General features: G+C 39.5%; 1 protein-coding gene across 3 annotated transcripts in view; it reads right to left on the bottom strand.

The window, feature by feature from the left end:
• LOC131235587 (cleavage stimulating factor 64) overlaps nucleotides 1-24519 on the bottom strand; it is a 41232-nt gene that overhangs the window by 13510 nt on the left and 3203 nt on the right. For 2 of the 3 annotated variants that reach the window (XM_058232802.1, XM_058232800.1), the window contains 7 exons: nucleotides 14147-14321; nucleotides 7954-7987; nucleotides 7590-7837; nucleotides 7427-7504; nucleotides 4779-4814; nucleotides 4162-4683; nucleotides 3377-3694 (listed from right to left, as the gene is read on the bottom strand). In XM_058232802.1, the coding sequence (XP_058088785.1) occupies nucleotides 3377-3694; nucleotides 4162-4683; nucleotides 4779-4814; nucleotides 7427-7504; nucleotides 7590-7837; nucleotides 7954-7987; nucleotides 14147-14321 (1411 nt within the window). The remainder of the gene's footprint in view (nucleotides 1-3376; nucleotides 3695-4161; nucleotides 4684-4778; nucleotides 4815-7426; nucleotides 7505-7589; nucleotides 7838-7953; nucleotides 7988-14146; nucleotides 14322-24519) is intronic. The other variant, XM_058232801.1, reaches the window with a different exon arrangement.

Consider the following 24519-nt stretch of genomic DNA (forward strand, 5'->3'; position numbering starts at 1 on the left):
CCACCCCAAGTGTGTCCCCACATCCCACAGACTACCCCACTTGAGCCCGGTGTGAAATGCGCATTATTCCCCCCGATGAGGAGTCTTGAACACGAGAGCTCTCCCGTGGGCCCCAAATCACATGGGTCACCCACCCCGAGTGTGTCCCCGCATCCCACGGGCTACCCCACTCAAGCCCGGTGTGAAAATGCCCCTGCATTAGCATTTCTAGAAGCCCTCTCGACCATCTCCCTAACATCTATGATCTCTTTCTACTTCAACTCCAGTGCCATTTCTACATCCCCATCTTTCTCTTGACTTTGTATTTCCTGCACTACCAGCTCTATTTATTCAATTACCACCTGCTCTATTGTGTCTCTGTTCCTCTCTTCAGACTTTGCCTGGCTCCTCTCTCTTCCAAATGGTCGATTTGACAATCCTGTCTGATTTCGCCTACCACAGTTGTCCGAAGCCAAAAAAGAAAAGAAACAAGCAAACTAGCAGCTCATTATCAGTATAGCCGAGACACATGCCATCGCTTAAGCAATACCCCACCTACGCGAAGCATAATACGTGCGTAATTCCTTCTTCTGTAAAAAGCACCACAGGTGGTTCAACTAACACGTGTGCCAAGAAGCCTTCCTTGGATTTTTTTTTTTTTCCCAAAATGAACACAATTTATAAAAGTCGTGTTAGCGAATACGTCGCCTAACCACGTGTCACTGCTTTCTTTTTACCTTATAAGACAAGCCAAAGACCTCGCTACGTGTACACGTTTTATTAGCCCATCCACCACCTAGTTCCATCTTAAGACTCGCCCCTGACAAGGAAGTCGACCAGTCACAATTGATGTTGTCATCTCTGCCACGCATCGACAACTCCTCTGAACTTTTCCCACTCTCTCTACCCACCAATAGATGAGAGACGGCACGCCCCTTTTCCTTCGTGTGTTCCTCTGGACTTCGCAAAAAGTGCACCTTCACCTTTGCCAACTTGGGTCGTCATTGACAAAGATTCCAAAGCTTCCTTCGCCCAACTTCGACGAAATAATCGCTTCTTTCTCTGCAACCCTTCCCTCCTCCCGCTCCTCCTTCATCTTCACCAAAATACAATCCTTTTCAATGCTGATTCGAAGGGTTTCTGGTACCAATTGGAGTTTTTTCTTCCTAACTTGAATTCCGGCGAGACGAAGATCCTCACAATTCATAAACATAAGATTAATCCCTACTACATTTCTGATACAAGCCCTTATTGCCATAAATATTTCATCAATCCAAAACTCCAAAGGATAATCGTGTGATTTGAATCCAGACGTCTTCCCAACCAACCATGGACCAATTCTCCAAATATTTAATTTCTTTCACCATTTCATCCCGAAATAGGTTACATGACATGAAAAAAGTATTGACAACTTCTTTGGATTTGACTGCTACCCATATAGCATCATCCCTAAGCATTTTGACTGAACAGTCGTCTTCTTCCGAGTTGCAATTTTCCTTTAACAACAAACCCATGTCCTCCACCATGGTTCCTAGCTCAATTGTTATAACAAATTCAAGTTCCTTTCATCAATTATCCAGGATTTTTTCAAAAACTCTGATCTCCAGCCCTTCTCTTGTATCCACCCTCTATACCCCTTTTTTGCACCTGCATCTGGGTTATGTTCCTTATCTCACCCTTTTGACTATCTCCCTTATTCCCACTCTTGAAGGTGTCTGTGTCAACACCTCTCTATAAGTTCAAGCACTCACCGTTATTTTCGGTCCCATGCCTAGTTCGAATTTTCTACTCCCACCCATTTGATCATTGCTATTTATATTCCTTTCATTACTTTCACTAATTCCCTTCACTGCAATTTGCTTCTATCTGAATCCCTCCCTGTTCTTTACCTCAGAGCCATGACGTGTCGTCTAAACTCCCAGCCTCCTACCATTGAAGCCTTCTCCATCCAGCAAATTCATTGCCTTCTTGATCTCTTCCCGATTCATTCGAACAAAAGCAAAACCACGATATGTCACGGAGTTTCGATGCCAAGGGATAATGATTTCCATCACTTTTCCAGCCCGATCAAAACCCCTCTCGAAGTTGGCCGGGAGCCATCCATCCAAGAATCCAACCACATACAGAGTCAGAAGCTTTGTAAGTTCCGCCGATGCGAACGAACCTTTCTTCCAAACCACCATCTTCCTTCGCACCACCGTCCGTCCTTACAGGTTTTCTTCCACAATCATCCCTTTCCTTTCCCTATGTATCGGTTCCAATCACACTCTGCATCTGAAGCCCTATATTCATCCGAACTAGATTCCCATTTCAAGAACCCCTGCATTCCACATCCGATCTCCCTTTCAGTTTTCTTTCGCCAGACCTTCACCGAATTTGTTTCTAATGTCAAGTTGGGTTTTTGCATTAGTTACATAAAAGGATGTTTATAAAGACTTCTCCACCCCATTTCGAGAACCCTTGCGTTCCACATCCAATCTCCCTTTCCGTTTTCTTTCGCCAAACCTTCATTGAATTTGTTTCTAATGTCAAGTTCGTTTTTGCATTAGTTACATAAGAGGATGTCTATAAAGACTTATCCACTCTTGATTCATCTATATAATCTTTTCAAGATAATCAAAACATGCTTACTTTGAGCTTCTCATCTTCTTTGAGATTCTTGGTTACAGTTGCAATCTGGGGCGTGTAGGGAAGTTTGGATGGCTGCACTTCCAATAAATTGCATTCTCAGATTTGATGTCATAGATTTTTCTTCAGTTGTATATGGACATAGCTGTTACATGACTATACAAGCTTCTTGATTTATTTTTTCAATGTTATCTTTTAAAAAATTGTGCTCTTTTTCATTCATCCTCATCTTTTAGCATTTTTATTCAAATACAGTTTAGTAAATATATAAATGTCTGTACAGAATTGAGGCATATTAGGCCTCCTGAATTGGCCATGTCCAACCCGGCACATAATGAGTCTGTGACCAAGTCACATGGCTAACTGGGGGGGAGGGGGGGGGGCGGGGGGGGTGTAAAGGGATTCAGCAAGATTTTAATGAGTTAGAATGTGATATCTAAGATGCTATCAGCATCTTAAATATTTAAGATGCCATAAAGAAAGAATGTTATAGTTAAGATGCTATCAGCAATCGATGTAGCAGAGTAATTAGCTACCAAGCCATCTAAGATGCTAACAGCATCTTAAATATTTAAAATGCCTTAAAGAAAGAATGGTATAGTTAAGATGGTATCAGCAAGAAATGTAGCAGAGTAATCAGCTACCAAGCCACTTAGGTCAAAGCTCATTGAAAGCTAATTGCAGACCAAGACAAATCCGAGCAACAATTGATGGATCGTTGCCAATAAACAACATAATCTAGTTAAATTACCGATGGTTAATGCATTACCTGAAGCGTTTTTTCCTCGGGTTGCAGTGACCCATCAGACGTGGGCAGCCGGCTTGCAGATGTCAAGCTGGTTCCAGACACTTGGACGGGCATGGATCCAGTGGTAGACGTGTTCCCACTCATCATGCGAGTGGCACTGCTTCCATCTTCCAATCTCGCCAACTTCGAAGGGTGATTTGTTGGTTCCAATATATCACTGGCAGTGCTTGCTTTCTCAGCCAAACCCAAAGGCAAGTTCAAGAGTGCATTACCCTGAGCTGCTTCCCTAGAAATCGTCTCCACACCACCCACAAACACTGGGGGATTGGATGAGCCAGGCTGCATTTTGACAATGATTAGACAAACAGGAATGATGGTGTTTGAAATGGATGCCAAAGCCCTTTTTTTTAGAGACCAACAATTTTATTAGAGAACCCGCCAAAAAGATGGTAAGAGAATACAACCCAAGAGCAATTCAAAAAACGAAGAAAGATCAGCAGACTTTGTTGCTTTAGCATAGGTAGCCCATTCCAAAACAACACATTTGACTTATAACCTCTTCCACAAAGGATCCCTTGTTCTGAAAACATCGACTATTTCAATCCTTCCAAATGAACCAAGGCCCATGTAAGGATTTTTTTCAAGGTAACGTTTCCAATGATTGAACCATGGATCCATGGTGTGCCGTAATGGTGCCAACCGTTACACGTTACTGGGTTGTAATGACCCATCTCGGTTTTTTTTTTTCATTTTCTTTTCTTTTCTTTCAGAGAGAGAGAGAGAGAGAGAGAGAGAGAGAGATGTACCTGAAATGCTGGCTGAGATGATAGAGGACGAGGCAAAACCGAAGGATTGGGAGGAAGAGGGAACTGAGTATGCCCCGTGTGTGCAGCTCCAACTGGTCTAGGATGCTGCAGAAGAGGGGGTTGTATTTGCTGCTTCATAGCTGTAGAAGAAGCTGATGGAGCTTGTGGCTGAACAGACAAGCCGGCAAGTGGCTGGGGCCTGACCGACGAGACTCCAGACAGCCCCGGCAATGTGGTCTGCAAGAGAACTTGGGGTTGGGGTTGCTGAGGTTGCTGAAAACGAGGTTGCATGGAGGCATGCAGTGGTGGAAGGGTAGAAGAAGGCTGGGGAATCAAAGTGTTTTGAGGCACTGGCAACGCCTGACCTGGAATTCTGGGCAGCAGCCCAATATGCATCTTATTCTGCACATGGGGAGTCTGTCCATGATGTGAGGGAAGTATTGGCTGCTGATCCTGTGGCCCATTTTGCACTGACGGCTGCGGGATTGAGCTGGACGACTGTCGGATGTTCAGCATCTGCAGCTGCAGAAATTCAAAGGCAATATCAGCGCATTTGTTTCCCTCAAGCTCTTAAAGTATTGAAATGATGAGTGAATTTTGAGATAGACAATACACACCGCCTGTGGTGGCACCAATCCAAGCATTATCTGTGCCTGCACATTTCAACAAGAACAGAGGACTCAACATTACTGTTTACTACAATAATGCCACATGCTAAACAAGAATAGGATAGGGCCTGAGAGCAGCCCCAATGAGCAAAACGCCGTGTAAACAACAGAAATACAGCACCTCGATTAGCAGTTCATAGGCTGCTCAAAATCAAAAGAATATATATATATATATATATATATATATCATTGATGGAAAGTGGGATACCACCACTACCAATGATGGGGAACAAGAAACTTCTTCATTGAATTCCTAGCCAGAAATAAAAAAGAAAAAAGAAAACAAGATGTTGCAAAATAAAAAGAACTTAGTTTTCCTTGAAGTTTAGAGGAGATCCCTGGGCAAGAATTTCTTTTCTTTTCTTTTCTTTTTGGTGGACAAGCTAAAAATGGTGACTAGGTGCTTCAAAGTGGTGTTGGGTTTGAGAGTGAATATTGCCAAAATTGAGATGTTGGGTGTTCGGATGCCAATCGATGTGGTGGAGCAAATAGCAAGGATTTTTGGATGTACGGTGGGGTCCTTCCCCTCCACTTATTTGGGCCTCCCTCTATGTATCGGGAAACCTGCAAAGCATCTATGGGATAAAGTGGTGGAAATGTTCAAAAGAAAATTGTCAAGATGGAAAAGTAGATACTTGTCGATGGGTGGCCAGCTAACACTTATTAAAGCAGCTCTATCAAATATGCCCCTATACCATGTTCAAGTGCACATACTTGTCCAGTCCACGACAACTGACATCTTCCGGCCTATATAGTGTCGGTGCATGGGAGCAGCTCAAGCAAAGAAGAGTCTGGTCCGGTCTGAATTCAGATCCAGCCTGCCTGTCTGCTGCCAGGTCCAGAAATGGCGCCAAGCAAGGCTAAATCAGTGTTGGTTCAATTAGAAAGACTTAGGCGGGACTTCTTGTGACAAGGTCTGGAAGAGAAGAAGAAATTTCACTTATTGGGTTGGAAAGAGGTCTGCAAGCCATAATCAAATATGAGTGTGAGGAAGGAGGTTAGTAGACAGGGATTCCTCTTTTTATAGAGTGTCAAGAATATTGAAAGGAGTGTCAAGTGTGAAAGCCAAGTTCAAAGAGAGGGTCGGGTTCTCTCTCAGAAGTGGGGAGAACATCCAATTCTAGAGGATGCATGCATGGGTGAGACCCCCCGCCAGGATGCGTTTCCAAGATTGGCACGTCTTGCTGTGGATGGTGACATAATGGTCAAGGTGTTACTTGTCAAGCGAAAATCCAATTGTGCAGTCACCTCCTTGCCGAAAGAATCTATATGATGAGGAAATTGAAGACCTGATTATGCTCCTAGCTAGAATCCACCTATATGCTTCATCTATGGGGAAGAGGGATAGGATGGTGTGGCGAAAGGATAGCTCGGGTCGATTCTCAATTCGTTCATTCTATGCGATACTTCGCTCTCCATTAGAGGAAGGTAGTCATGTGCGAACATCTTTTGTGTGGCACTATGGGGCTCCTCCGAAAGTGGTGGCACTGGCGTGACTAGTTGGAATGAAGAGGGTCTTGACCATTGACAATCTCCAAAAAATAGCACTTGTAATCCCCAATGTTTGTGTTATGTGCATGGAAATGGTGAATCAGTGGACCACTTGTCCATTTGCTCACATGGTTTGTTTTAGCCTTCTCAAGATCTTCAGTATGTCATGGGTGATGCCGGACTCAATGGTGAACTTGTTTATATTGTGGCATGGGGTGAGCCTTAGGAAGAAAGAGAAGGTTGCGTGGAGATTAGCGTTGTTGGTCGGTCTTTGGACCCTTCAGGGAGAAAGGAATAGGACATGCTTAAAAAATATGAGTAATTCAGTGATTGAGATCTTTCATAGGGTGAAGATTTCTTTAGCAGAATGGGGTATAGATGCTTTAAGAATTGTAATTTTTTTTTCTTTGAGGGGGCTGAGGGTTTTTGCACACCATCTCAATGCTCTTTCAATAACAGTTCCGTTGCCTTTTAAAAAAGGAAGATTTTTTTTACAGGCCTGTAAAGTATGTTCCAAAATCAGAAACAAAAGTTGTCGATTTTTTGGAAACATCTTTAAAATTCTGAGAAGCTACATCTCTATATCTGAAAGATCACAATGCCTTTGGGATGCATCATTATTTGCACAGTTAATTGAAAAGTTTTTTTTTATTGGTTAAAAAAAAAAAAAAGTTGTTCAGCAACATTTAGGAGGAGGAGGAGGAGGAGGAGGAGGAGGAAGAGTTTGCAGTTCAAGCCCATAGCTAGCTGGAAGGAGCTCTTTGCTTCAACATTGAGTTCTCCGGTTTGAAGACAGTTTACCATGGTACTAAAAAACTATTACGTTATGGCTGTAATGACCATTCTGTAACGGTAACTATGGTGCCCATTAAACAATACAGGGCCATAACACGCAATTTGAAAATAACACGGGCAGATATGAGGCTGATACATTTTTTCAATATAAAAAATTCAACCATTACAGGGCTGTAACGGTTGTCATGGTCACCATTACCGTTATTGAATAGCTTTGCAGCTTACCTACCAAACAGGTGGGAGAGAAAAAAAAAAAAAAAAACACAGTATCTTAGGACAGAGAGTTACACCAGAGAAAAATAATAAATTACCTGAAAGATAGCTTTGGGCAGCTGTGGACTGGCAACCAGTAGTTGGCGGGCCAGAGCCTTGTTCTTTGTGGCCATTGCCTGCAATAGGAATGGCATATATCATTTAAGGCTTACATATGGTCCTGTTTATGAGCACTGAGATGGAAGAACACAGACGTCTTACCTTCATCTCAGACATGACCTCAAACAACTGGGTCCTAGACATTTTTGACAGATGATGAGTTAAAGGATCATTTCCCAGACCAGACTGGCTTTGAAAACCATTCAGGTTTGAGAAGATGCTACTAGTCTGTGGACCACCCAAAGCTCCAGCCATGACAGATGCAGCAGTGGCAGCCAACGGGAGACCAATTGGCTGATGGAGAGCAGGATCACCAATGATTGCTGGGGCACCTAATGGTTTCTGAGCATCTGCAGCATCTCCACATAGATACCAAAGGAAGTTGTGAGAAGCCTGTCTAAATAGTTGACAGAACTGAAAGAGGCCTGCAAACCAAATCAACATTCAGAGAGATACGGATACTAACCAATGTTTGATGTCAACCCTGGTCCACCACGACCCTGCAGGATATATTACCAGTTTAAACATATGAGAAACATAGCATGTGAAACAACTCAGGAATGTATGCTGTCCAAAATATACCAAGCATCCATGATTCCATTAATGACTAGGACAATGGTTACCTACATATATGTGGCAGCTTTAAAACAAGTATGCTGACAGAAAAGTTGATACATTATGGTTGCAATGGAAACAGGGAAGACAGATTTAGATATGAGAAAATATATTATGTCAATCCAAGGAGACATACACACTATCCTTAGGTTTTCAGTTTGTAGATTGGCCCATGGCTCAGTGATGCACATCCACTGTTGTCAAGTGTGTATGCGATCACATATTGTTTGCATAAAATAATATGCGATCGCATATGGGCCAAAAGTCAGATTTCTGACCATTGGAACTTCTTTTTTTCAAATTCCTCTCTCTCTCTCTCTCTCTCTCTCTCTCTCTCTCTCTCTCTCTCTCTCTCTCTCTCCATTTCATTTATTCTCTACATAGCACATACATTCCTCTCTCTCTCTCTCTTACATTAAATTTTCTGTCCTTCTCTACATTCCTCTCTCTTTCTCTCTACATTCTCTACATTCATTCCCTGCAATCTACATTATCTAATCTCTACATTCATTCTCTAGCCTCTAAATACATTCTCTAGTCTCTACATTCATTCTCTAATTTATACGTACATTTCTCTAGTCTCTACATTCATTCTCTAATTTCTACATACTCCCTACATTTCTTTCTCATTCATTCTCTAATCTCTACATTATCTATTACTTAACTTCTCTTTTCAAGTGTGTGTTTTTTTTAACTCAAGTGTACAAGTGTACAAACCAAATTCTACAACTACAAGTGTGCAGTGTAGGCTATAAGCTACAAGATTCATGATTCAACTTCAAGAATCTACAAGTGTAGGCTTAAAGAATCATGACTCAAGATTCAAGCAAGACTCAAGAATCAAGATTGTGTACTTGTGTAATTCTCTCTCTCTCTCTCTCTCTCTCTCTCTCTCTCTCTCTCTCTCTCTCTCTCTCTCTCTCTCTCTCTCATCTTTACAACTTACAAGTGTACAAGAAAGAATCAAGTCTTCTTCTTCCTAATCTTCCTCTTTGAAACCCAAGTCGAATAACCTAGGTTGGAAGTACGGGCACTATCGTAGTGCTACTAAAAAGACTAACATAGATGGGCCCAAGTCAAAGATGCCACATTCGGATCGGCACATGAAGAAGGTACTTCCACTCAAAGGCAGAAAAGGGGCGCAAGCAGTAGTAGTAGCAGCAGTTAGCCAATGGAAGAGATTGAGGAGATAAAGAGTAGATCAAGATTAAGATCAATCATTGGATGTTGATAAAGTACTAGTGTGTACAAATGATAAAGAAACAGAAGAATATGAAGTATATGTTGAAGAATGAGACAACTTTGATGACAATGGTGGTGATCAGATGTCACAATGGCAATTGAATCAATGTATATAGTATTAGACTATTAGTATATTTATTTTTAATATTACATTAATTGTAAGTAGTGTATAAGTTGTAATTTGTATGATGAGGACATCCGAGCACAATTCAGAGTATACTAGAGGAGAAGAGCTTTGGCCCCAGTTCCAACATCTCTATGGTTGGATGATCATAATATGGGGCCCGGATTGAGTACGTAGCCGCGTTGGAAGACCCCACATGCATGTTTATGCATCTTTGAAGGCCCAACACTGGGGAAAATGCATGTGAGCTGCATATAGGAGCTTATTGGACAGATCGAGACCATTGGATTCATTGTATACACTTATCGAACAGTTGGATCTTGCATGTGGACCATTGGATTATTTTGGACCATTGGATGATGGATACATCATGGACATAAGTGGACAGCCTTTTTTCTAGTTTGTTTTGTTTCTTTTGGGCTATTTTATGTTTTAATTGAAATAAGGGGTATTTTGAACATTTTTTAGCAATAAGGGTATTTTTTTAGGGAAAAAAAAAACACCCCAAAAGGCGATTAAGGGTGGGTGTGTGAAGCTCTAGGGGGTTATGATGCATTGAAATAAAATTCTTTTTTTTTTTTGCTTTGAGCAAAGAAAACCTCCTGTGATTGGAGTTGGTATGAAGCCATGGAGTGATTCCAAATTATCTCTCTCTCTCTCTCTCTCTCTCTCTCTCTCTCTCTCTCTCTCTCTCTCTCTCTATTTCTCTTTATTTTTTTTTCTCTTCTGTTTCCACCCAAATCCCATCACCATCATCTCGAAACCATCTAAACCTATACTGTACCCAAGTCGTACAACCGTATAGACCCCCACTCTTGTATGTACAGTCGTCTGTACGGCTAGCCCATCCCCCCTTTCTTTCCCTCTTTTGATCCTCGATCCTTCCCCTTAAATCCCATAACCCTAAGGGCCTGTTTGGTAGCATGGATTTGGAACCCCCTGGATTTGAAATCCTTCTGTTGTGTTTGGCACCCTAGATTCAAAATCCCCTGTAATCCAAAAGTAGCTATGCATAGTATATTAACAGGGATTTGAATTTAATTACTAAATCAACTTTAATATCTCTAATTAGTGTACGTATGTGATGTTTGACATAATGGTTGTAATAAGCCCATTGAAATATATACTTTGCCCAAAAATGATGAAATTCCAAGTCTCGGATGGGCCACAAGCACAAGATCACATCCGAGTGACTAACCAACGATTTTTAACCGTTGATTTACGTGGACAATGTTTGGACGGCGCAGATCATTGTATTAAAGTAATTTTAGTGATGCAATTAACAATCTAATTGTTTTGGGATATCATTAGTGAGCCAAGTGCCCAATAGATTAATAGTTCAGTAACACACATATTACACATGCAACTCTTAGAAGGATTTTAGATGTAATCCAAGCTTTCACCTTGGATTTCAAAACCACTCTTTGAGGGGATTTGAAACCCCCAGTCACTTTATAGTGCCAAACATACAAGGGGATTTGAAATCCCCTCAAACCCCCTCAAATCCATAGTGCCAAACGACCCCTAAGCCTAAAACCTAAAACCCTAACCTTAGAACCTAGATTCCCAAAACCCTAATTCATAAATCCTAGCTTCCCGAATAATAAAACCCTAAACCAAAATCTCCCAAATCTCAAAACCCTAATTCCCAAATCCTAGCTTCCCTAATCCCAAAACCCAAACCAATTCCCCAATTTCCTAGTTCCTAAAACTAATTCTAACCTAACAAAACCCTAACAGAGTCAAATGATTCCCTTGATTTAAGATTAATCCCTATGCTAGTTGGAAGTTCTACCTTCCATATGTCCTAATTGATTCATATCTTCTAAGATCTCATTGCGGGATAGTTGTTTGGTTTGAACTCAGGCATTTTTAATACTTGAATTCTTTAAGTTTGTTATAGATTAGTTTTATTTCGTGCTTTGATTTCTCTAATTAATCTTTTTTAATTTTATTGCTTCATCTTAGGCTAGACCATTCCTCATGCATCATTATAACTTGTAACTTGTAAGTACTAAGTTTTAACTTCAAACTTGAAAGTTCCATTATCAATAAAAATTTCTATGCTAGTCATTTGTACATTAGATAGCTTGTTGATCTTTTATTGAATAGATTGTTGATGTACTTCATTCATTGTTTAGTTGATTTTATTTCCCTCAAACGAATTTGAAATATGTAAAATAAGTTATCTAATCACTTAGAGAAGTTTCCCCTAATTTTTTACATTTTTTTTTATTTTTTTCCCTTATTTTTCTTTTTTTAAAATTTTTCGGAAAAAAAAAAATTTAAACATGTGTTCGCATATGCAATTGTGCATAAGCATATGCAGTCGCACACAATCGCATATGCAATTTGACAACATTATGCACATCATTGATCAAATGCCTGCACCATGGATCGACCAAGCAACAAAATCTCCACTCTAGGAAAATGTTAAACCTTCATATGAGAAAGGACCAAAAATTGGATGGCTAGGTTTAATATTCTAGATTATTGAAGCATGGATGATGGACCCGACTTGTACATACTGAAACCCAAGGATGCTATGCATACCCTATATATATCAATGTTTTAAATAGTGTGGAGCATAGTGTTCACCTCTCTGAAGTGTGAGGCTTAAGCTAACACTACACGCTACTTCCAGATTTTTAGTTAAGGTTGTGCTTGGTTGCACCTAATATCATGAAATTTCATGATATTTTTCACCAATTAGTCTTATTAATAATGAACTTTAATGACATCCGGTTCAACCAAAGACAGCTTAAATAATAAGAAAAATAGGCAAAGATCAAGTATAAAAGTAAAGAAAGAGCAACCTAACTGATTTAATACTATTACTTATATTATTTTACTAAAATCATTGAAAAGATTAGCTAATTTTTATTAAAAAATGAAAAATGTAACAAATCATTGAACACATTAATTGATTTTAATGTTTTAGTGAAAAATAACTTGTAGTGTAAGCTACGTAGTGTGTATCATAGGATGTGTAGCATGTAGTGTATGTAAAATTAGCATGTAGCGTAGACTACATGTGACTAAAAGTTATTTTCATGAGTTACATGATGTTAAGGCTAAGCTACACGCTACATAGCAAAGCTATTTAAAACACTTTATAGTTTATATACATCCAACATTGATGCTAAACAAGTGGCACTGATTTATATATATCCAACATTGAAGCTAAGCAATTAGCACTTGTAGCGGTGTGTAGGTGGGCTGGACTGTACACAAATATGGTCTCTCCCTCCCTTGTAAGCTACTGCAAACCCGTTTTCACCATGTTACTACACATACGCTATTTATATATATCCAACATTGAAGCTAAGCAATTGGCACATGTGACAGCGTGTAGATGAGCTGGGCTATACACACGTGGTCTCTCCCTCCTTGTAATCTTAGTGCAATTCATTTCCACTATGTTATGGTGCACTCACATTATTAGATATGTGGCTGATCCAATCATGTATCTGGACCACCAACTTGGATTGACTAGACTCAAAAATTACTCTGATCAGATGAACTCCAGGCAGTGGCCTGTAGACACAATTAGAACCAAAACGAATTTTCCCCTATTTATATTCGACTTTTGGATGGATAAGATTGTTCAATCAATGTGATCTTTGCAAGGTGACCTATTAAAAGTAGGAACTCAGCATACAGGTGACAGGTCAACCCAGATAACCCGGCATGGTTGCCCATTATTCAAAAGTTGCCTGCATGGGATCCGATGGCCTGCAACCTGATAGTCACAATAAGAAAGGGATATTGCCAATGTCTTGAAATCTGGACTGGATACCAACCCGTTTTTTGTAGGCCTCATCTCAGTTCAAATGCACAGCCCAGCCCCATTTAACTTGTTCCAACCCAGGGCATCTGCTTGAAGTATTACTGAATAAAAAGAATAAAATAAAAGAATGGACAAACAAAATGCCTCTGGAATAGCGGATATGACTTCCGGCTTCTAAGGCAAGTTGCAGCAAGCTCTCCCAGTTAGATATGCATTTTGTCAGAGATAACAGCTGGCCATCAATTGACCCAGGTTCAGCCACCTGACCCTTTTTGTCGATGCTTCTGATCCAAACTGGTTCAACCATCCAGTCCAGATTTGTTTCGTTTTCTTTTTTCTTTTTTTTTTTTGAATGGTTATCTGGACGAGGTTTTAAAATTTTGTTTTCTTATTTACCTAGTTGCTTGCAAGTGACCTTTCGGATGGATCTGAACATTTAATCTGTATGATTTGCACCATGCAAATGAGTTGCATCAAATCCTCACAAAATTTCCTCTGAGTGCACCATAAAATAGCACAGCTGCAATGAACATTTGCTGCACATGCTTGCATGCCCTTTCAGATGAATAGGATCATGCAATCGGCATGTTGCACTTGCACCATAAAATGGTGGAAATGAGTTGTACATCAAAGCATTTGCCACAAGAACTTCAGATGAATAGGATCATCCAATCAGTATGATTCCACCATAATTGGTGCAAATTAGTTGCATCAGATTGTGCACAGAGCAAATACATGAGCACGCACAAACTTGTATCTGAGTCAGAAAGCTCATCACAAAGAACACTAAAAAGAACACATGCTTCTGCATTGTCATTCAAGAAATTAAGAGACAATAATGGAAAACTAAAAAGTTAACCTGATCACATCTACTTGACTGATTGTTACCTGTTCACGGTTTCTGTCGGAACCTTTATCATTTTCAGCAAAGTCAACACGCAATTGCCGGCCGTTGATCTCATAACCCTGGAGATTGCGACGAGCACTCAAAGCGGTCTCTTCATCCTTATACTCACAAAACCCATAACCTTTTGGCTTCCCAGTTTCTCTATCAAGTACTAATCTAGAAAAAAGAAAAACATTATTGATAAGCAAGTGATGAAGCAATGAGGCAAACAAATAATTCAAACGGTGGTAAATGTAAGTCCTCTTTTGCTACAAAGATGAACACTATTTTTCTTATGAATAACCACTTCCTTTTTATTAAGGAAAACAGAAACAAGAAGCAAGAGGTACACACAAGTGACCCTCTTGTCACCCCCTATTAAGCAGAGTGTCTGCAACAGGGAATGCCAAAACGGTTGCGTATCGGCCGTTACGGCCGATACGTAACGGTAACGGTACACACCGTTACCCGATTCGGGGCCAAAACGGCCGATTCCCGTTTTTGTACCCGTATCGGCCGATACGGGCGTAACGGCCGTTACGGGCGTAACGGTCACCCGTAACGGTCAGCGCCGTAACGGTCGAAAAACGGCCATTTTTTTTTGCATTTTAAGGTCCGTTTTTGATGTTTTTTCGAAATTTCTTGCTTCCAAACTCCTCCTCACTCCTTCTACTGCTAATTTCGACCAACCTTGGGTGAATATTTGAGGAAAAAACACATTATATTGGCGGATTTTGTTGAATCAAAGCTTGGTGGGCCATTTTTCATAAATTTGTCAAAAATAGGTATTTATACTTTTTTTAATATGTTTTGCTGTTTTAATTATCTCATATGATGTGTTAATCATAGTAGAACATGTTAATATGCATTTTACAGATTTGGGGTGCCATTTAATATTTTTTTAATTTTTTTTTTTATTTACGCATGAATTTTGCCCCTTTTTTTTAAAATTCAAAAAATCAATTTTTAATGATTGTTTTGCTGTTTTAATCACTCCATATGATGTGTTAATCATAGTAGAACATGTTAATGTGCATTTTACAGATTGGGGGACCCATTTTATATTTTTTAAATATTTTTTTCTATTTACGCATGAATTTTGCCCCTTTTTTTTAAAATTCAAAAAATCAATTTTTAATGATTGTTTTGCTGTTTTAATCACTCCATATGATGTGTTAATCATAGTAGAACATGTTAATGTGCATTTTACAGATTTGGGGACCCATTTTATATTTTTTTAATTTTTTTTTTTATTTACGCATGAATTTTGCCCCTTTTTTTTAAAATTCAAAAAATCAATTTTTAATGATTGTTTTGCTGTTTTAATCACTCCATATGATGTGTTAATCATAGTAGAACATGTTAATGTGCATTTTACAGATTTGGGGTCCCATTTTATATTTTTTAAATATTTTTTTCTATTTACGCATGAATTTTGCCCCTTTTTTTTAAAATTCAAAAATCAATTTTTAATGATTTTTTTGCTGTTTTAATCACTCCATATGATGTGTTAATCATAGTAGAACATGTTAATGTGCATTTTACAGATTTGGGGTCCCATTTTATATTTTTTAAATATTTTTTTCTATTTACGCATGAATTTTGCTCCTTTTTTTTAAAATTCGAAAAATCAATTTTTAATGATTGTTTTGCTGTTTTAATCACTCCATATGATGTGTTAATCATAGTAGAACATGTTAATGTGCATTTTACAGATTTGGGGTCCCATTTTATATTTTTTAAATATTTTTTCTATTTACGCATGAATTTTGTCCCTTTTTTTAAAAATTCGAAAAATCAATTTTTAATGGTTGTATTACTGTTTTAATCATGCCATATGATGTGTTAATCATAGTAGAATATGTTAATGTGCATTTTACAGATTTGGGGTGCCATTTTATAATTTTTTAATATTTTTTCTATTTACGCATTAATTATGGCCCTTCTTTTTTAAATTTAAAAAATAATTTTTTAATGATTGTTTTACTATTTTAATCATGCCATGTGATATGTTAATCATAGTAGAACATGTTAATGTGTATTTTACAGATTTGGGGTGTCATTTTATAATTTTTTTCTATTTTCGAATTAGTGACTTTATGTTTTTATTTGCTTATATTGGACAGGTTTTGCCTTGGAGCTTCTTAGGGTTTAGTTAGAATATAAAACCATCTTTATTAACATAGGTCATACACTCATACTCAAATCTAATTATCTAGTGTCTACCTAAGCCTAAAGAAATGTCTGGATCTGGCCAACAACAAGTTAGTGATGATATTGGATGGCAACATTGTGAGAGGGTTGGTGGTACTAGGCACCAAATTAAGTGCAAGTATTGTGATAGACTAGTGACTGGTGGAATTACCCGTCTCAAACAACATTTGGCACATCGAAAGGGTCAAGTTGCGCCATGTAGTAGAGTACCGAAAGAGATAATGCTTTTAATGCAAGCTAGTCTGGATGAGTCGAAGGGTAAACGTGCTGTTGTACAAAAGAAGAAAGATGATATTTTGGATGCAGCTCGACAGGAAGTGTTTGGTCCTGAATATATGGGCATTCGTGATGAAGATATTATTGATTCTGACGAAGATTCAGATCGAGAACTTACTATAGCTAGGAGAGAGAGCTTGCGTCTAGCTCGTGAAGAGGAAGAACGTCGCCGCATGTTTGGCACGCAAGGGTCAGTGCGTGATACAGGGGGGGGAGTGGGAGTGGGAGTGGGAGTGAGAGTGGGAGTGCAACTGCTTCTGCAGGTGGGGGTGGGGGTGGGAGTGGGGGGGGGGGGTAGGTTTGGTGGGTTACGACGTATGTTTGGGAGCCGACGACAGACATCTTCACATGATGCCCCTATACGTTTGGATGAAGAAGTAAATGAGCCTAGGAGACCCTCTATTGATCCAATCCTATTTAGGAAAGAATCAACTAAACAAAAGAAGATAAAACAAATGTGGAGTAGAACTTCCGTTGAGAAATTAGGTAGAGCAGCAGCAAAGTTATTTATACATGCCAACATACCTCCTAACGCAGCCAATTCTCCATATTGGCAGGTGGTAATTGATGCAGCAGCAGAAGCAGGTGAAGGAATAAAAGCTCCCACGGCTAAGGAGATTAGGGGGAAATGGACAGATGCAGAGTATGCGGATGTGAAAGCATACGTGGCTACCTTTAAACCTGTATGGCAAGCCAGAGGATGCACAATCATGTGTGATGGTTGGACTGGCCCAACCAGACGCAGCATGATCAACTTCATGGTATACTGCCACTTAGGAACTATATACCACAAGTCAATTGATGCCTCAGAGGCAACAAAAAATTCTACTTATATTAATGGACTAATGGATAAAGTTGTGGACGAGATTGGAGAGGAGAATATAGTGCAGATTGTGACAGATAATGAAGCAACATATAAGCTTGCAGGATATATGATAATGGATAAGAGAAAACATTTTTCTTTGTCCCCATGTGCTGCCCATTGTATTGATCTTATATTGGAAGATATTGGGAAGAAGAAGAATGTTAAGGAAATGGTCGAAAGGGCAAGGGAAGTGACGACGTTTATTTACAACCATAATCAAATAGTTGCAATAATGAGAAAGTTTACGAAAGGACGAGAGTTGTTGAGGCCTGCGGCGACTAGATTCGCAACAAACTTTATAGCATTAGAGAGTTTATTTCAGCATAGAGAAGAGTTGAGTGAGATGTTCGCTTCCCGAGAATGGCTCAACACAAAACATGGGAAGAAGACATCAGGAATACCGGTCGAAGTTGCGAACACCATACGGGACAACAAATATTGGAAAAAGGTCAAGGCGATCCTAAAGGTGATGGAGCCACTAATGAGGGTACTCCGTCTTGTTGAATCCGATGAAGCACCTACCATGGGCTTCCTATATGATGCCATGGATAAGGCAAAGTTTGCAATTCAACGTGATTGTAGAAGTTGGGAGACTTATTGGAAGATGATCGACAAGAGATGGACAAAACAACTCCATCACGATCTTCATGCAACAGGTTACTACCTAAATCCTAGGTATAGATATGCCCAATCATTTGTTGCGGATGATGAAGTTCGTGTCGGGCTAAAAAATGTGATAAAGAGATTAGAGCCTGACTTAGATCTGCAAATAAAGGCATTAAATGAATTAGATACATTTGAAAATCGCCTTGGTAGCTTTGGAGATGCTCTTGCACAACATGCAGTATCTAGATTGCAACCGGCCGAATGGTAGATTAATTTCAGAGAGAGCACGAAGGCTCTCCAAAAAATTGCAGTAAAAGTTTTGAGCCAGACAACATCTTCCTCTAGCTGCGAAAGGAATTGGAGTTGTTTTGCGCTCATTCATTCAAAGAATAGGAATAGATTGCAGACTAGAACATTAGATAGACTTGTCTTCATGCACTACAATATAAAACTAAGAATGCGACGACATCATAGGAGCATTACAGATGATGACGGAGACTACTATCTAATAAACTTGGATAATATTTATGATGAGGATGACCCACTTCTACCTTGGTTGGAAACAAGGGAAAAACAAATTAAAGAGGATAGTGAAGAATTGGAAATTGATGACCCAGAAATACGCAGAGCGCAACAAGAGAGTCGTGCAGATATGTTGGACCCAGTAAGAGGGGCAGCGTTTATGCCACGTACGGATACGGCTCAAGATCAACAAAAGAGTACGAGCAGTGGTAGCGTGACCGTGTCGGATGAAGACGATGACCCCCCTGCCCCTGGTGCTGGCACTTCTGGTGTTGCTCAGTGCCCTATACAGCCGTCTACAGATCACGATGTCGATGAACAGCGACGAGGTGGTACACGAGGTCGGACTTATGAGTGTACCGAGTCACGATACAGCCAGCAGGAGGTGGGTACATCTAGTGGTGCACCGGGTCCGAGAGGTTCGGAACATCAGCAGGCTCATGGTCTTGGTTATTATGATGGATATTCTTATGGTGAATTGAATTATGATGGTTATACTGAGCCTGTTCCATCACATTCATGTTGGAGTAGCCCTCCTGATCAATATCCATATGATTATAGATATCCAGATCCAAATCCAAGTTACTCATCACAGCAGACGCACTCTCAATCTCAAGATTCTCAACAGCCTGAGTATGGGCACCAGTATGGCTATTCGACGGGCACTGGTGGATATCCTTACTCGGGGTCAGAGTCGTTGCCTAGTCAGGATCAGTCATCCTCTAGTTTCGTTGATCTAGTATTTCCTTCTGGCACTGGATATTATGGATATGTAGCACCTACACCTATCGGACAGCCTCAGCCTGATGGTGACGATGACGATGATGTGGAGGTCGAGCAACCACAAAAAAGCAGATTTTCATTTTGGTGGTGACTTGTGAGTATATATTTGTGTTAAGGTAAGTATTTGTTGCAGCAGACAGCTCACAACAGTATTATTGCAAGAAGCCATGCACACACTTGACACTGCCGAACTTGTATTTAAAATAGCTCCCCTGACAACCAATCAAGTAATCCTTAATCAAGTTGCAGGGGAGTATATCAGACACTACTAATTATTTTTTTTAATATTCTTGACTTGAGGATGGATGACAGGTCATAGACAGGAATTACACTATCACAGTCACGTGCATGGTGCACCACACTGCACAGGACCACAGGTATGTTCGAGAAATTCCTCAAAAATAATTGCAAACACCTGATGTAAGATATTTTCATTTTACATTCATTCTAATATATCTATCATTGATAGTAGATAGTTAGAAAATTAAATATATGATCAAATTCAGGTTATCTGGTTCATAAATTCATCAGACAGTCCGATACAACTTCTCACCAAAGAGTGGACCGTTACACCACCATAAACATGTTCCAATTTATAAATGAATGCATATTTGGAATGCTTAGAATATTCTGGATTTAATCCATATTTTTTCATATTTTTTTGGCAAAAAAAAAATTTTGCGCCGTTACGGGCCGTTACGCCCCCGTATCACCGTTACGCCCCCGTATCCGTATCGGTTTTGGAGGACACCGTTACGCCAACCGATACCGATACGGGATACCTTGGTCTGCAATATCATTTGGCTCCATCAAAACATGAGAGAAGAAAACATGTAACCAGGAAGCAAGCATCCTAATTACTGAGATGATAAAAGAGAGCCTCCATGGACCAACTTACGCCAATTGCATACGTTCAGCGAGTCATCTTCCACGACTAGGCCCCCGGCCCTCCAGTGAATGACAATGAGAATAAACAAAGCCCTTCCCTGAGGGCTTTTGCCTCCACTCCATTTGAATTCATGCAAGTGGGCCCCAAGAAGGCCATTTTCAATCTCTCTCAAATCAATTCCAAGGAACCCCACTGATGCCGGATGGGCCATCAACATTAAGCCTCCAACAACCTCTGGATAGCCTGATCAACTTGATCAAAGGTTTAACCTTCCTTCCCCAACAAGGAACTGTCACCATCCAATCCCACAAGAAACCAATCGAAGGGAACCTCAGAACTTTGATTTCACCGAGACCCAACTTCTATGGCTTGCCGTTTGAGCCCATACTCTATCCAAAAAAGAAACTTCCATGGATCGCCAACCACCCATGTTTCCGGTTCCGAATCGCATGATCCATATAATGGGTGACATGTTATCCAGATCAATGTTTCTTCTACTCTTATATGTTGATTAAGTTGTGATTGATATTTAAACAACAGATCTTGACTTCTGCAAGCAAGAATTTCCAGATGGAACAAGTCAAGCACAAGTCCCAAGTTCTCCAGCCCTAGTTTAAACTATCTGAATGGTGATTGTTTTGGTAATCCCAGTCTGACCAGAGTTGGTGGCATCTTTGGAGACAGTGGAGGTGGAGTTCACCTAGCTAATCAGGTTCATTGAGCACAAATGATTCAAATGACACAGAAGTTCTTTTAGTTATTAAAGGTGTCAAAATCTTTTTAAACATTTAGTCAAAACAGGAAGGGGATTCATGGAATTCTAGTTGGACTAGTGGAGGAGAGTAATAGCAATGGGGGTAAACAAATACATTAGAAAGGTTAGTTAATGGAGGTGGAACAATGAAGATGAGTTGTTGGTTTCATTTGCAAATTCAGAGTTGCCCTTCAATAACACCAAATGGAAAGGAAAGAGGTGAGTTTTCTTGCAACTGGTATAACTATGTAGCTCTTTTTGAACACATTTCTCTTCCTTTATCAATAATTTTTTTGGGCAACAGTGAAATTTTTATCTACATAAGATCGTTAGTACTCCAACCAACCATGACAAATATCAAAGGAGATGGAAGCAACTAAGCTCTTGAGCCCATGTGAAGTGGCCCCATCAAAGACAAAAAATGGAAAGGGAGTGGTAAATTAGATTTGGTAAGGATTTCGAGTGGTCCATGGCTGACTTCGCATTAATTAATTGGAAAAGTACGACCAAATCAGGCCTTGGCTGCCCTAATCCACCAATACTATTTGGTCCTCTCTGTTGGCTGGATGTATCAAACTTTGATGGTTGCTCTTCAGGTAATCAGGGTGCAGTTGGGAATGGTGCCATAATTAGAGATGGCTACTGGGTATGGCACGTGCAACTCATGTGGAGATGGGAAGCAGTTTGCAAGTCATGGAAAGAGGAATGGAGGAGCGATTGTAACAAGGGAATTATTCATACTCTGTTAGAGTAAGACAACTGAGAGGGTACATCAGGACATTAGCCATTGGATTTGAGTCCTTTCTACTAATCAACAGTTTATAAGATGGTCTTAACCAGTGTTCAAAGTATCGGTATCACTACAAGTTCTGCTGGCCGAGGATACAGAAATAATATTAATATCGCCAATAATATCGTCGATAACCAGAAATGCAAGGAAATATTAGGTCAACATGGGGAAAATGGTGGAATTTTTCAATGAAACTTCAGGAGATGCTAAAATACACATATTTGCATATTTAACAATCAAAAAATTGCAAAAAGAATGCATACATAATAAGTTTCCATTTAATAAGGGCCTGAAAACATGTGTTGTCATAAGAAATCAGTCCAACCATCCAATCTTCTATCTAAACATCCATCGATATTTCAGAATACCGACAACACACGATATATTTCGCAAGAAATCATCGACAACTAGAAAGGAAACAAAAGACTGGTCTTAATGTTGCCCACGTTGTGATAACGATAATACAGCAATATTATGAACGACAATTTGAATATTGCATATAACCATATGCCCATTTAAAAAAATTGAAATGGAAATTTTTTTAATAAATAGATTTTTGGCGGCATCGATACATGGTAATATTATCAAAATATTGTCAATACATTTGCGATGCAAGTGACATCTGGAATTTACACAGTCGAAAATATTGGCGATACAAGGACACCTGGAATTTACACAATCGAAAATATTGGCGATACATTGGCAATACTTTGATACATCGCCAATAACTAGAGTTCTTTATACTACCAATGTTATCAGTATCGCTACTTGTGTTATCGGTATCGTCGAGCTGAAGATACAGATAATATTGGTATTGTCGAGCTGAAGATACAGATAATATCAGTATCGTCGAACTGGATATACAAATATTATCGGTATCGTCAAGCTAGAGATACAAATAAGATAGGGGATATTTCGATAATATTGGGGATACTCCAAACAATGGTCTTAACTATGGATGGGGGTACCCAAAATAACTCTCATGGTGAACTATTTCGATCCTCTAATTATTTAGTTGTTATGAAGACCACTAAGATTCAAAGGAAAAGAGTCAAATGATCATCATCATCATCATCTAAGCCTTATACCAACTAATTAGGGTCGGCTACAAAGAATCCTTTTCCGCCATTCCACTCTATCAAGGGCCAAATGATCAAAGGGGCAAAATATCACTAAGAGATCTTAGTTTATATATATATATATATATATATATATATATATATATATACACACACACACCATCTAAGGTGATATCTGTGTATAAATGCCCTATGGAATGAGTAAATTGTACATGTTATGGGGTTGAGTAGGAAAAATCTCAAGCATTGGTTGTTACTCAGCCATACACCTCCAAATGACCTAAATGCCTTAAACTTTGATTCAAATCCCGTCCCATGTCCTTCAAAAATATAATGTTTAGAAGTCTCCAGAATCGTGTGTGTGTGTGTGTGTGTGTGTGTGGCCATGGTACTCAAGTATGGCTAATGGTTAGGCTAGAAATGGCCATGGTCAATTGCAAACATAGAGGAAATGTTTTATTGATGTGACAACAAGTAAATCTCTTTCTCCTATGTTCTCGAAGAGGCTAATGTGGATGTGGATTCCTTGGCAAAGTAAGGTGTCTTAGGAAACCAATTATCTATTGGAATTGGATGTATTTGGGAGCAACAACTTTCGTTTGGTTGGTCAGTCAGAGGAGAATCCTCACTATCGACGACCTCCAGAGAAGAGCGCTCGTTTTACCCAACACTTGTCTTGTGTATATGGGTAACAAGGAATCGATTGACCATCTTTTTACCCATTGTCCTTTTGCCACTAGAATTTGGGATTACTTTTTCTCGTGCTTGAACACAGATTGGGTGGTGCCTAAGTTAGTGGAAGATCCCCTTTGGACCTAGCATGGACCATGGTAGGGGGGGAGGGAAGGAGTGGAATCCTTTTTGGAGGCTTCTTCTCATGGCAATTTTTGTGTGTGTGTGGGGGGGGGGGGGGGGGGGGTGTGATTTGGGGATCTAGGAATACCCGATGTTTTCGCAAATATCATTGAAGGGGAGAACGAAGTTATTTTTAGAATTAAAAGGCTATTGTTTGAATGGGTGGTGTATGTTAAGGCGGCTTTGGCTACCTTTCCTTTTTATTGCCTAGTGCCTAGTGGTTTTGGGCTTGTATTTTTTTCGCTTTAGCATTTCTTAATAAATTATTGTTATCTCTCAAATAATAATAATAATAATAATAATAATATCACTAATATTATCGATATCATCGAGTCAGCGTACCGAAAACCGGAGTAATAGAAAATGTGAAATATTGCCGATATTTTTTTATATTACTGGAGATATTTGGCGATGCTAGTGATATTTTAGTCTCTGGACAGCATAAAAGTTCATTAGTATTGGCGATACTGGTTATAACATCACTGATATCAAGAATACTTCTGCAGAACTCCAGACATTCGCGAGAAAATCAGGGAAAAAAATCTCAAACTTTGTACATATAAAAATTAAAAAAATCATTGTTTATGTGGGTTGGTGTTTTTTTTTTGGATTTTGTTCCTTAGGTGATTTCCACCACTCCTTTTGGTTTTTGTTAGATCAAAGCTTGAATTTGGGGGAGAAATATCAACTCAAATTGGAGACTGAACAGAACTCAAAGGTGATAAAAAAATCCATAGAAACT

Source organism: Magnolia sinica, chromosome 19 (genome assembly GCF_029962835.1).
Source record: "Magnolia sinica isolate HGM2019 chromosome 19, MsV1, whole genome shotgun sequence".
In the NCBI taxonomy this organism is placed as follows: domain Eukaryota; kingdom Viridiplantae; phylum Streptophyta; class Magnoliopsida; order Magnoliales; family Magnoliaceae; genus Magnolia; species Magnolia sinica.